Raw genomic sequence first — 15,113 nt, forward strand, 5'->3', positions numbered from 1 at the left:
AAAACCAACAACTCACGATTCTTCAACTTGTAAACATGGGATTAGAAGTTGAAGAATGGGTTGATTTTTGTGAGGAAGATCTCCTCACCATAAATATCGTCCTTACAAAAAATCAATCCATTCCGAAACTTTTAACCCATGTAGGACCAAACACGTTAGCCAAATAGTTGGCTCTTGAACATTGCTCATAGTCATATATATATAACGTCAAAGACCCCATGGGGATGCTAGTATTTTTCAACATATTTTTTGTAATAATACTCCTACTTATATTTGTCTTTTAGTGATATGTTGGACTTTGACATAAAAAATACTAATTTGCATTGATTGCTAAAATATTTATTGCAAATAAGATATTTAGAGTATCTCCAACAAAATTTTTTAAAATGTGTTGGCTCTTTATTTTAAAGAGTGAAAGGCAAAAAAATCGACTCCAAGAATTTCTTTAAAATTAAATGTTAAATTAAAGAGGGGATTTTCACTCTTTACATGTATAGAAACCTTCAAAACTAGTTATTTTAATGTTAAAAATGAAAAACACTTTCCTTACTAACTCAAGAAAATTTCAGATCTTACTAAAGATCATTAGACCCAATGGATTATCACATTAGCAATCTAACACAACAATCTAGATTTCATGAAAAAACCTATATCCAAAAAATAATAAATAAAATTTTCATTTTCTACAAGCCTGTGGTATCAAATCATGTTTTTGGATGTCAAGATGTGAGCTCACAACCCTTAGCAGAATTTAAGTAGATTTTAACAATATCTATTTGTAAAGTAAAATAATATTAAATATTAAGAATAAAAAAAGAAGTGTTGAGTCTATTGGAGTTGTGATCAAATTTTACACTAGTTAAAAATAACTTTTGTTACTTTTTTACAAAAGATGTTATTTATCTTGAATAACATTGTTGGAGATGCTCTTATATCTAAAGATTAAATGTTCTTAATATTTATTATGTAAAAAAAATAAGTATTTATTAGATAAAAAGACTAATATACCTTAATCTTTTTCATTAAAAGACAAAATGGATATAGATATTAAAAAAAAATAATGGAGAATGTTAATGTCCCCATGAAGTCTTAGACATTAGCATTCCATTATATATATAGGGTAATATTAGGTAACCAATGTTAGGGAGCCAACACTTATGTCCTATATAGTTTAAAAGTTTTGGATTGGGAAGATTTTTTGAGAGGACATTCTCTATATCCTCATCAAAAATGAACCCAATTTGAAATAAAACTCATAAAAAGTGGTTTAGAATTGTAGACCATCAATTTTTTACCATTAATTTGTAAATCATTTTTTATGAGATTAAAAGTTTTGGATTTGGCTTATTTTTTATGAGGATAATCTCATCACCACAGTGATCATCCTCAAAAAAATTCAGTCCAATTCGAAAATTTTAAACTATATTGGACAAGCTTTTAAACCATACATCTCAACCCTACATCTACATATATTATATATATATATTAAACTATCTCTCCTCACCGTAGAGATCATCATCACAAAATCAGCCCATTCCAAAACTTCTAACCCATATTTTGAAAATGTGTTTGCCAAATGTTTGCCATTGAACGCTACCCTATATATATATATATATATATTTTTGGTGAAGATGATCTCTATGATTAGAAGACCATCCTCCCCAAAAATCAGCCCATTCCGAAATGTTTAGCCCCATGTTTACAAGTTGAAAAATCGTGGACCGTCCATTTTTTGTAAACCATTTTTGAGGGGGTTAGAAGTTTTGGAATGAGCTGATTTTTGGTGAGGATGATCTCCTCACCATAGAGATCATCCTCACCAAAAACCAGTCCATTCCAAAATTTCTAACCCATGTAGGACAAAACACGTTTGTTAAAGTGTGTGGTAAAGCTTAGGGTGCTGAACGGGACCCTATATATATATATATATATATATATATATATATTATATAAAATACCCAGGCTATTTGACAACTGTTCATGAGATAAGAACCGGACAGTCCACATTTTCTATCATATATTAAATGAATACGGTTTTGTATTTTAAATGGATAGAGAGAGTGTGAGCAGCTAACTTTGACTTGCTTAGTCACCAGTCAAAGGGATGGTGTATACCTCTTACTTTTAAAAATCAAAAGTGTGGAACTGTGGGGGAACAGGTTGATCCATTTAGGATCTCTCAACTCTCAAGTCACTACTCACTGCTCTGAAAAGAAAAGAATAGAAAGGGAAAAAAGGTTCAAATTAAAAAATAACTGATCAATGACCATCTGCATGCATCTAAAATAATATTGTCATTTTTTTTAAAATATATGTATACATATATACATACATACAATACATACATAAAGAATGATGGGCCCACCCTGCAAGAAATATCATATTAGCTTTTAGGGTACTTGGAAAGAAACCTCTATTTTGTAGTATGTGGAGTGGGAAGCTATCATGCAGTATTGTATATGGGGGGAGAATTTTTTGCTGGAGATGTGCCCTCTACATTAACACTTGGAACAATTACAGTTCTGAGATATCCATGTAATGGATTTTTCTAATATCAAATGCAATATAATGGACAAAAATCAACAAGGAGACTTGATTATTGATATTGGGGTCTACTGCACAAAGTGGTGCTGGTGAAAAATATATGTTTTGATTGGATGATAGAGTGGGCCATAACATAACAGACATCTTGGATGTTTGTATCCAACTTTTCATAGACATCTCTCTATGTTAGTGGGGGCGACTTTCTAACTCTAACCACGGAGAGGGAGAGGGAGAGGGAGAGGATTGGAATTAATCGGCAAAATATGAAGGCCGAGGAAATGGGGTTGAGGTTATAAATATGAGCACACCCACTTGTCTTAAATTCATCACCATTCACCACCCCTGAAGAGAGGGAAAGAGAGAAAGAGATGGTTTTTTGAGTTTGTCGAGGGATTCTTTTGTCCAGAACAGACCCAAAGACTGCGTTTTGTTTGATACTTCTTCTCTCACTGATATCAAATAGAAAGACAGATAAAGGAAAGGGGAAGAGAGAAGGGTTGGGGTGGGGTGGGAGAAGTAAAAGAACAAAAAAAAATGGATATTGAGAGGAGCAGACAGAATTTCAAAGAAGAATCTATGTCTGTTGAGGACGTCTCTGTTGATTGGAGAGGTCGACCCTGCAAGCCTAACAAACACGGTGGAATGAAAGCTGCAACCTTGGTTCTTGGTCTCTCTCTCTCTCTCTCTCTCCCAACGTACACACACAACCATGCAACTTCTTGCTTTCTGTCTCTCCATCCATGTTTTTCTCACGTTTCAGATCGACAAAATAAGACAACATCTAACAGACCAAGGACACATATCGTGTCCAACTTTCAAATTTATCACATCTTAGTTCCTTCTTTTTTTTTCTTTTTCTTGTATGCAGTTTTGGTTGCTTTCCCATAATATGGCCTTAAGGTGAATGGGTACTTAATTTAGTTGGCTCAAGAGATATATTTTATTTTTACTGAGTTTGAGTTTTGATTACAACCAAATATGTTGGTGGATATTCGGTAGAATGCACTCTACTCATAACATGTTTGCTACTAAATTTTGGTTGGAAGTTTAGTGCTACTGAGTTTGTTCGAATTATTTCTTGTCTGTGTGTGGGTGTTCATTATTATTATTATTATTATTATTTTGGGGAAATGATTGTGGGTAGGTTTATGAATGGGTGGTGTTGCAGGACTTCAAGCATTTGAGATAATGGCAATTGCTGCTGTAGGGAACAACCTCATAACCTATGTCTTCAATGAGATGCACTTCCCTTTGGCTAAATCTGCAAACATAGTGACCAACTTTATAGGGACTGTCTTCCTTCTGTCTCTCCTTGGTGGGTTCCTCTCTGATTCTTATCTTGGGAGCTTCTGGACCATGTTGATATTTGGGTTTGTAGAACTCTCAGTAAGTCTCTCTCTCTCGCTCTCTCTCTCTCTCTCTCTCTCTCTCTCTCTCTCTCTCTCTCTCTCTCTCTCTCTCTCTCTCTCTCTCTCTCTCTCATTCAAAATCTTAACCACTAAATTAAGGTTTATCTCAATTTTTACATTCTAGATATACTGTTTCTCTCAAAGTCATTCATCCAACTGGAAAAAGTTGGCAGAAAGTATTTTATTTCATTTTTCAAAAGAATTGAACTGATAAAGGTAGATTAAAACAACCAATTAACCTTACAAACTAAAATTAAAACAATTAAAAACACTGATTACGTAATAAAAGAAGAAGAAGAAATCTTACACTTAGGGGTGTTTTTGGTGAGTTTACAGGGTTTCATATTGTTATCAGTCCAAGCCCATCTCCCTCAACTAAGGCCACCCCAGTGCAACATGGCAGCTGAAGGAGCCGAATGCTTAGAAGCCAAAGGCTTCAAGGCTTTAATATTTTTTGTGGCACTTTACTTGGTGGCCTTGGGGAGTGGTTGTGTAAAGCCCAACATTATCTCTCATGGAGCTGATCAGTTCAGGAAGGAGGACCCCAAGCAATCAAAGAAGCTCTCCACCTACTTCAATGCTGCCTACTTTGCTTTCTGTGTTGGGGAACTCGTGGCCCTTACTGTCCTTGTGTGGGTCCAAACGCGTTCGGGCATGGATGTTGGTTTCGGTGTCTCAGCAGCCGCCATGGCAATGGGTTTGATCAGCCTTGTTTCTGGTACACTTGTTTACAGGAACAAGACCCCTCGTGGAAGTATCTTCACCCCAATTGCCCAAGTAATTAATATTCCTAATTTTATTTCTTTTCGCCTCCTAAATATAAGCTGATGGATTCAAATTGTTGTTTGGTTCGAATAAATACTTTACTTTTAGATAATTAATATTTATTTGGTTTTTTTGGGGGTGGGTGGGCATGTCTATGCTGATCAGGAATGGGTCATTAGCTTTTGCTTTGCAAGGTTAATTAATTAATGGAAAATGCTGGAATGACACAAACGGAGACACAAAGGTGACAAAAATGATGTGGTGGCTCGCGGAAAAGCATCTACATTGTGTCTCCGTTTGTGTCACTCCAGCATGACTCTTAATTAATTAATAGTAAATATATGGATGTTTCCTTACTTATATAAGCTTGGATGGATATGAGGATATGCATAGGAACAATTTCTTTAACATCAGCTTCTGTAATAATTCAAATTTTTATTTTTATTTTTTTTCTTTCTTTCTTTCAGGTGTTTGTAGCTGCAATTATAAATAGAAACGAAGTTTGTCCATCCAATTCCGATATCAATTCCACATCTAATGCTAACCATCTCTTCCACACCAAAAAGTTCAGGTGTGCTCATATTTCAAAGTGTTACATTATTTAGTTTATTTCATTTTCTTATTTTAATATAATTCAAATAGGTTTATGACTTAATTAACTTTGTAGCCTAGTCAAGAATCAAGATCATGGGGTCTTAATCTAATTTGAATTTTGAAATGCTAAATATAAGATGGTCAGTTAGTTCATGAAATGTAGTAAAATATTTAATTGACTAGACTAGACGACCTGCGATCCTAGTAGAGTCATTAATATCCCATAGTCAATCTTTTGATGGGTTTAAGCCCACTGCTGGCTTAATTGGCTTATATTAAAAGTATATATAAATATATAAGGATATATAGTTATGTTGGTACTGAGATTAATTTCCAATTTGATCAAAATATATAATATTGTTGGCGTTCATGTATGTCTAGTAGTTTTTGTGTAGCCAGTTAGTGTCTATCATGATATATCAATCAGACCACCTTTCTTTCTTAATTATTAGAAATTTGTAAAAAAGTTTAATTATTTGGATCATTAGGTTCTTGGACAAGGCCTGCATAAAAGCACAGGATGGAAATACAAAGGAGAGCCCATGGAGACTATGCACTGTGGCCCAAGTGGAGCAAATCAAGATAATCTTCTCAGTTTTTCCAATCTTTGCCTGCACCATTATCTTCAATACCATTCTGGCTCAGCTCCAGACATTTTCAGTACAACAAGGAAGTGTTATGAATGCTTGGCTCACTAATAGCTTCCAGATCCCTCCCGCCTCGCTTCAGTCTATCCCATACATCATGCTCATTTTTGTGGTTCCCCTATACGAGACGGCCTTTGTGCCACTAGCACGCAAGATCACTCGCAAGGACTCTGGAATCTCCCCTCTACAACGAGTGGGTGTCGGCCTCTTTGTTGCCACTTTCTCCATGGTATCAGCTGCTTTAGTGGAGAACAAAAGAAGAAATTACTCTAACATTAATAAGACTTTGTCCATCTTTTGGATCGCACCGCAGTTTCTGATTTTTGGACTCTCAGAGATGTTCACAGCTGTGGGTCTCATTGAGTTCTTCTACAAACAGTCCTTGGAAGGGATGCAATCCTTTCTAACAGCTATCACCTACTGCTCATATTCATTTGGATTCTACTTGAGCTCCCTCCTTGTCTCTCTTATCAACAAAATCACCTCAAATTCATCATCTACTGGCCGGGGGTGGCTCAGTGACAATGACCTCAACAAGGATAGACTAGACCTTTTCTATTGGTTGCTTGCTGCCCTTAGCCTCATTAATTTTCTCAACTATCTATTTTGGTCTAAGTGGTATTCTTACAACCCATCTTTATCACCTACTACTACTCCACCACACGATTCCTATGGGGAAGACTTAGACCACCAAAGCTTCATCAGCTCTTCAAAGCATATTGGACCTCAAAATATTTTACCTTAAAAAACATTATCTTCCTGATCATATTTTCCTTCCCTTTTCTCTTGACTTTTGTTTAATAATAATAATACGTTGTTGGTTTTAGTCCCACTTAGTGCACTTGCTAGGTTGATAAGCTTTGTGCCTTCCTTTTCTTTCTTTAATAATTGACTGTGTAAGGTGGACTTTTAAGGGTCCCAAGGTCGTTGATTTCATCCCAAGGCCTGTAAGAAGGTTAGGTCTAATCCCATCTACAAGATTCAATGTATTCTTCTATTTTTTCTCCTTTTCTTCACCTAGTGTCATTCTATGGTCATGGGTGAGGAGGATTTACATCACATGTTGAAGGGAGGAAAAAAAAAGAAAGATGATAGTGGTGGGATAGTGCTTTTAGCTTTAGTTAGTTAAAAGATGGATCTTTATAAAGCAGATCCACCAATCGTGATGTGATACATGTATATTGAAGATTATGAAGCATCTTATCGATATAAAGTTCAATTATCTTTTTTTATTTTTTTATAAAGAAAATGTGTTTCTAGCCCTCCCATGGAAATTGTTACGATATTGTTATTCCTTTCTCAATCATTTACCTTTCCCCAAGAAACATGTCTCAAACATGTTTCCTGTTGGAGAGGTAGGCCCTTCAGCATTGGCTGGGAATGTTTGCTAAAAGCCTATCGTGGTCCCACCAGCAATTATCTTTGTTCAATGACATGGCGAAGTGTAGACACACAAGGATATATAGGATGGACTACTTGTGATACTGAAAATTAACCTGATTAGATTAGAAGATACATAGTTTCTAGTAACGGACAGACCCATGAATATGTATAATGTCTCATACACACAAGGATTGTACTTACTCTTGGATTTATGGATACCCCAAGTGATCATGATTAGATCTTAAAACTCAAACGTATAAATCCACTCATTAGAAAGGCAACTAGAAGGCTTATCTCACTATGGTCACACTCTCTGGTACTTAAAGTTATACGACATCAATAGTAAGCTTCTTTGTAAATCATGTAGGAAATAAAAATAGAGGGAACAAAAACAAAACAAAACAAAAAAAAATTGAACCATTGATAGATAGGAATAATTGTGTTCACTTGAAAGCATCACGGAGTCTCCTACCTTTGACCTAACCAGTAAAGTTAATTCTATTCCAGACCTTGAACAAAGAAAATAATTATTCACCAAGTATAATTTTATGATTCGTGTTGGAGTGACCTCAAGATTGGACCTCATATCGCACATCTTGACGTGAAAGTGAATAAGAATCATAGATGCTTTTTCACTCGTATCTTAGGGAAAAGAATCTATGGTTCTCATACAATTTCACGTCAGGGTGTGCGATGTGAGGTCCAATCTTGAGGTCGCTTCAAAATTATTCTGAGATAATCTGACTACCCCACGTGACACACTCAATTGACTCTCCTGATGTGACAAGTTTGGGAACCATATATCTGTGTGCCTCGGGATACACATTTTTATGGGAAAGTGCAGTTTTGTATCTCGAGGAGCACATATCTACTGTTCCCAGACTTGTTATGTCAGGAGAGTCGATTGAGTGTGCCACGTGAGGTAGTCAGATTATCACGATGCTATTCTAATTTTATATAGAGACATTTACCGGACAGAGCTATTTGTTGCAATTTTATTACAAAAACTACTTTACTTTGTCGTTACTTGAACAAACCTTAGTTTAAGAATCATGCTACTTGATAAGATTTCAAACCTTACTAAGTGTCGGTGGGCCCACATGGATAATCAAATTAGCAATCCAACAATACAGACTTCTTGAGTTTCATGGAAAATTTCAGATTCAAAATAAAAATATTCAAAAAAGAAACTCTTTTTGACCTTGATCGTAGGTGCTGAAAATGGATGGCTACTGAACTCCCAAATTTAAAACTAAAGTTATTGGTGAAAATAATATTTTTTTTTCAAAGTTCTTAGAATTTTGTCCATCGTAACCCAGTGACATCAGATCACGTTTTTGTTTGCCTCAAATTGGTGCAGATAGAATCCACTCCAAAGGTATGTTAAGTAACAAATTAACATCATAATTTTGAATTTTATGACGTGGATCCCCACTCCACGGTTTGCTCCGTAACACATACACTTGATAAAGTGAGGTTTGGTGGGTAACAAACTTGATGAAGTGAGCTTCCCTTGGAGTTGTCAGAATTCAAGGGAGTATTTGTAATAAAAATGCAACAGTTGGGTCTGCTGGGTAAATCACTCTTTTATATATGTGGTAAGAGGACAAGAGAAAGATTAAAAATTAAATTTAGACTAAGTGAGATAGGAAAGAGATGCAAAACGAAAATACTCACGGCTCATCCCATTTTCCTTGCTTAGGAGAAATGGAATGGAAGCAATGTAGTTGGTGTAGTTGAAGGGGACGGAGCAGAGCAGGTCTCTCTTCTCTAATTGCATTTGGTTTGTTAATTATACAACAATTGAAAGAAGAAAAAAAAACACTAATCTAACCACCCCGTTTTAAACCTCTAGAATAATATTTTGTTTGAAGAGTTACAATAAACTGATGCTCTTGACGTGGCAGTACACAAAATCATAGATCTTTTTCATTTTTCTTCAGGATACATAATGAAAAAGATATATGGTTCTGAGCATATACGACGTCAAAAGCATCAGTTTTGCAAATCGATTTATCATTAGTCTTTTTTAAAACTTATTGAAGCCCATTAAGCTTGTCTTCAAACCTCTTGTTGGCAGAAGTCCCTTATTTTTTTCAGAAAATCTTATTGTCTTCAACCTCCCCTAAAACCATATCCTGTTCTTGAGATTTTTTTGCCAAAGGAGAGAGAATCTCTTGTTTCAAGAGGAGTAATGCAGTGCAATCAGCCCAAGTGGGATCACAAATCTAAACGAACGATGGATTCAAAATAATCCAAGAAAACCTATTCTTGAATGGAAACGTCAAGATCTTCAAAATCCATAGAAATCTATTATCTTTCCATTTTTATTCATGATTCCTTCATTTACCTTATTTTTTAGACATTTTTGTTATTTTAGGAAAGTTATGTTTTGTTAATAACTTTAGTTATAGAAGTCAGAATCACACACTGTCGATTCCCTCTTATTTATAACGTTGAGTGGTATACATTTCCACCCTTAGGTCGTTTTTACTATTTTTTTCTATTTTAACTATTTTTCATATTTTTCTAGGAATAACTCGTTTATATAAATAGTATTATAACTCTACTATGAGAAAACATATTTGATTAATAAACTTTATGTTTTAGAGAATTTTCTTTTAATTCTTCAATTATTTGGTATTATGTATGAATCAACAAATTTTTTATGTCCAATTGTTCGGTATTCTTTTGAAAATAAACAAAGTGATTAGAAGACAATTTCCCCCCTGCACCAGTTGATATCAAAGCTTGCGTCGATCACGTAGCTTGTTATTCTCATCGAAATGTCTCTGAGAAGACAATCGATTCAACATGATGCTACAGTAAAAGATATATACAAATTAAAAAAAGTCTATTGATTTGCTCTTTACGATCAAAATTAAATTCAAATATAGTAAATCATGTAATGTGGAATGTATTTTTCACTCCAATCTTATGTATGATAAATACAATGATGAAATTAAAGAAGAGGAAGTTGTTTAGGAATACGTAAAGGAGGCTTTAGCACCACGACAATCTTCTTTACATCCAAATGTTAATCTAATGATGGTTCGCTTTACAATAATGTTTTTCACAACATGCACGATGAGCAGAGAATTAGTTTGCAGTATAGTAATCGACAATGAAAACTTGAGGAACGTTCTTTTAAATAAATTATTTTCCAATTTACAAATAGGTGTTCAAATTCATCCACACTCTCTCGGTTCGAGAAGGTAATGGTGACTTTTGGTTTAAATTCAGCAAAGGTTTCAATCTTCCTACACTTGCAAAATTCATCAATCGTCTCGTTACATTGTGTTTTGGTTTGGCATTATACATCAAGAGGAGATAGATTTTGATTATGTGATATAATCAAAATCCTACTAGATGAGTTCATTGATGTATATCTCAAAAAACAATCATCTGGATGGCATTCAGATTATTATCCAATTGTTGAGTACAACAAGTTGATCATGAAAGCAATTGGACCATATGATTCAAACAACAACGCCTTGAACTCAAGGACGAGTTCCTTTCAACTCAAGAAGACTAATGCAATGAAACAAGCACAAATGGGACCACGGCTTCGAACGAGTGACGGATTCAAAATAATCCAAGAAGACCTATTCTTAAATGAAAATGTCAAGATCTTCAAGATCCATAGAAAGCAATGGACTTTCCATTTTTAAGCTTGATTCATTTGTTTATCCTATTTTTTAGATGTTTTTGTTATTTTAGGAAAGTTTTATTTTGTTAATAACTTTAGTTATAGAAGTCAGAATCACGCACCGTCGATTCCCTCTTATTTCTAAGGTTAAATAATATTTATTTTCATCTTTAAGTCATTTTTACTATTTTTAATATTTTTTTCTATTTTAACTATTTTTGTCTTTTTCAATGAATAAAACTTTTTTGTATAAATAGTATTGTAACTTCAATATGGGGGAACATCTTTGATTAATAAAATTTCGTTTTAAGAGTTTCCTCTTTATTTTATCAATTGCTTGGTATTCTGTCTAAATCAATAAGTTTTTTCTGCCCGATTGTTTGGTATTCTTTTAATAATCATTGAACTAATTGGAAGACAGTTCTTCACCCTGCATCACAATGAGGGTAAGCAAAATTTACCTTAGCAATTTAAGATTATTTAAGGGTTTTCTGGAAAAAAAAAATCGAGGATCTTGGCAAAGGTTGAAGATGTGGGCATTTCATTCATTATACATTAGTTTCTTGTGAAGACTAAAATCAAACCATATGTCATCAATCTGGAAAAACGAGATATCTCCAATTCTCACCAAAGCCTGGAGAGGTTCTTCAAAATTACCCATCCATTGGATCAAGTTACTCATGAACATAGTAACAAAAAACCTCTGATTTTTTTTAAGTCTTGTTTAAAACACATTTTGCCCCTCTAATAAGAAAAACAATAAATTTTAAAAGAATAATGCTGAAGTGACCTCAAGCTAGAACCTCATATCGCACTTCTTGACGTGAAAGTGTATGGGAACCACTGATGCTTTTCATCAAGATACGAGTGAAAAAGCATCTATGGTTCCTATCCACTTTCACATCAAGAAGTGCGATATGAGGTTCCAGCTTGAGGTCACTCCAACACGACTCAATTTAAAAAGACATGTTTTATGTTTAAACGTTTTTTTTTTTTTACATTTAAACACACTTTTTCAAAAAGTAAAATAATAAGAATCTTTTTTATTTAGTTCATAAATGTTGTTTAATATAAGGGTGTCAATGGGTACCATTGAATTGAATTGTAAATCTTGATTCCGATTTCATTTTTATTGGAACCGATTAGAGCCAGATCTAAAATGGAACTGAACCGATAGGAACCATAACCGTTAAGTTCTATCTGACGAGTGCCTGTGAGAAATTGGAACTAATTTATTTTTTCATTTCTTTTTACGCTATAGATGGTTTAAGGTATTCTTTTTTTTTTTCAAAATTAACGCTCTTCTAAAAATTTATTACATTTAAAGAAGATAATTTTTATATTTGAAAAAAAAAATCATTAACTTACGTCCTTAATATAAAAAATTTATAATTAAATTAATGATTTTGTTGATAAAATGTTAATTTTTTTTAAAGGAAAAAAGTTATAATTGATTTGAATTACTTTTTTTTCTCATTCGATTCTTAAGAAACCGAACTGATAGGTACCCGTGCTTTTTAGCAGTTTAGTTCCTATTTTATTTATTTTAGAATTAAAACTAACAAGAACCATAACTCAAAAAAATATATAATGATTATGATTCTAAGTGCCTTAAGAACCAAACCAGAACCATCTCATTGACACCCCAAGTTTAACGTAGAAATTTATAATAATGTCTTGATGATATAATTTTATTTTTTTTAATTTTCAATATTGTGCTATTTTTCTCAGAAGATACATGCTGGCTATGACTTGTTTTTATCATAAGATATATAATTGTGTGAAACCATGTTGTCATGCATAGAAATATTAAATAGTATTTTTTCTCAAAAATATATTAAAATCTTAAAATAAATTTCTAATATATATTATTCTCATATTTTTTTTAATATATATTTTTATTTTATATTTATCAATTTTTTGAATTTTAAACCTGTGTTCCAATTATCAAAATTACCCTTGAGATAAGTGTCCTTGGATATGTGTTATTATGATACATATTAATTCATCCTTTCGATTTTGTGTTTACAGTTAGGAACCATCCTCGAGAGAAATATTCCCAGGATGCTTTCTCTGGGACACATAAGTGTCAACCATTTGGACTTTATATTTATATAGTCGGGATCACATGTTTTTTCTTGATGGGTCCGTGTCTATGATCTTACCACTTTTTTTTTTCTTTTTTTCTTTTTTTTTTTTTTTTTAAAAGTCAACAGGATTATCACAGACCAGACCAGACCAACTACAACCTCAGGAAGAGCAACCCTTTTTTATAGTAGGAAAGAAGAGAAAATTGGGAGGAAAAGGGCCCACAAGTGTATCAATCAATCTCCATTCGATCCACACTAGTAACTAATATATTTGAGTCATGATTTTCTGACTTGAAAAACTGTATTTGATCTATACTCGATTGATGTGGCAAGTGCACAGAACCATAGATCTTTTTCTTTGAGATACACGAGGAAAAAGTCTACGATTCTATACACTTGCCACGTCAATTGAGTACAAATACTCGACTCATTTTATCATTAGTCAATATTATTTTCCTTCACAATTTCTAAGATGTGGAAAACGGAAAATATGAAGCGATTAATTTGGAGAGCTGCTATTGGCACTCCAACTTTTACTTATTGCACCCCCAATTTCTTAATTTATTTAAGGCGCCCTAATTAAAGATAAAGACACACCATTGGGACATTACAAAAGTTTAGTTTACATAGAAGTATAATACATTCAAACAACTTTAACAGTTATTTATCATTAGGATTAGGCTCATATAAAATCCTAAATCTAACAAAATAGAAATCTAAACAAAGAGGGATTATTTTAATTGGAGTGTAATAAGTAAAAGCTGGGGTTGCCAATAGCAGCTCTCTTAATTTGTTGCTTCATGTATTCTTCGAAAATAAACAAAGCAGTAAATTCATTGCTCTGCCCTCAGTTCCTCACCACTTGACAATAAAATACGGCGAGTTTTTAATCTTTAAACAGGCATAGCATTCACCTCGTCTTTTAAAGGAAGTCAACAATTTCATCATTTTTGTCGAATTTAAAATGAAAAAGTAGAGAAACCACCATTTGTGGTTGACAGTTAAAATGAGACGTTTTTTTTTCTTTTTTCTTTTTTCTTTTTTTCAAATATGGGGTGCATCATATTAACACCCACCATCTGTGCACCTACTTACTCTTTGCACCTCCCTAAAATCCCGCCACCCCAACCCAACCTTCTTTTAATTTACTCCATGCAAAACTACCCCTACCTCTATCTTTCTCTCTCTCTCCTTATTTGCGAAAGGTTTCATTTTGTGATACAAGAAACAATATCTTAAGATGTTACATAGTAAGCAATAAATGATGATGAAAAACTTCAACCACTGAACTAGAGAGTAGTAGGAAATTTTTTCCGAAAAAAAAAAAAACGAAATTCCATTCGTTACCAAATAATACAATTCCGGTAGAATCCTACAAATCAAAATGGAAAACTTACGTTGCGTCCTACCGTATCCCGAGGCAGAAGCTCGATCGTTCTGTGATAGTTAAGTACCGGGGGGGAGGGGAGTCAGAAAACCATTATTCTTCTAAAATTAGTGTGAAAGGTTTTTGTTAAGGCTAATTTGGTCATTGCATCATTTTTAATTCTTTAAAAAAAAAAATTGGACAAAAAATCGGATGCTATATTATCATCTCAATGACATCTACACAATAACTGATACTAATGCAATAATAATAAATACTAAAGTGCTTGAATTACAGCAAGTGTTACCGTGGAACCAATTTTACGAATCAACTCCCCCAAGCCCCCAACACCCCAATCCCCATCCCCATCCTCACTTTGTATATTGATTTGGTCCAGTTTTACGATCCGTATATTAATGGGCGAGGAATTGCAGACAGGGTTTGGAACCTGCTTAGCTGCAATAATGAAACCAAAGAAGAATCACTTCTTTAGGCGATGGTACTTATTTAAGCTCAGTGATGTGATTTGAATTCTAAGCCAGTATGTTGGGTAATCATAACCAACACCACCAGTTCATTGACCTCTCTCTCTCTCTCTCTCTTTTTGACTTTCGACCTTGAAGCTCTGTTTAGCATCTAGATGCAAATATTAATTGACAGATGAGA

At 33.8% G+C, this 15,113-nt stretch overlaps 1 protein-coding gene across 1 annotated transcript; it reads left to right on the forward strand.

The window, feature by feature from the left end:
• The first annotated feature begins 2,858 nt into the window (after positions 1–2,858).
• On the forward strand, positions 2,859–7,227 carry LOC147381474 (protein NRT1/ PTR FAMILY 4.3-like). The gene is made up of 5 exons (XM_086430371.1): positions 2,859–3,211; positions 3,713–3,930; positions 4,290–4,730; positions 5,186–5,289; positions 5,801–7,227. Exons 1-5 carry the CDS (start codon positions 3,079–3,081, stop codon positions 6,702–6,704), a joined length of 1,800 nt encoding a protein of 599 aa, XP_086286497.1. The 5' UTR covers positions 2,859–3,078; the 3' UTR covers positions 6,705–7,227.
• Positions 7,228–15,113: the final 7,886 nt, after the last annotated feature.

The sequence above is a fragment of the Akebia trifoliata genome, unplaced genomic scaffold (assembly GCF_017979445.1).
Source record: "Akebia trifoliata isolate Shusen 1 unplaced genomic scaffold, ASM1797944v1 Contig00418_ERROPOS7397492+, whole genome shotgun sequence".
NCBI classification, from domain to species: Eukaryota; Viridiplantae; Streptophyta; class Magnoliopsida; order Ranunculales; family Lardizabalaceae; genus Akebia; species Akebia trifoliata.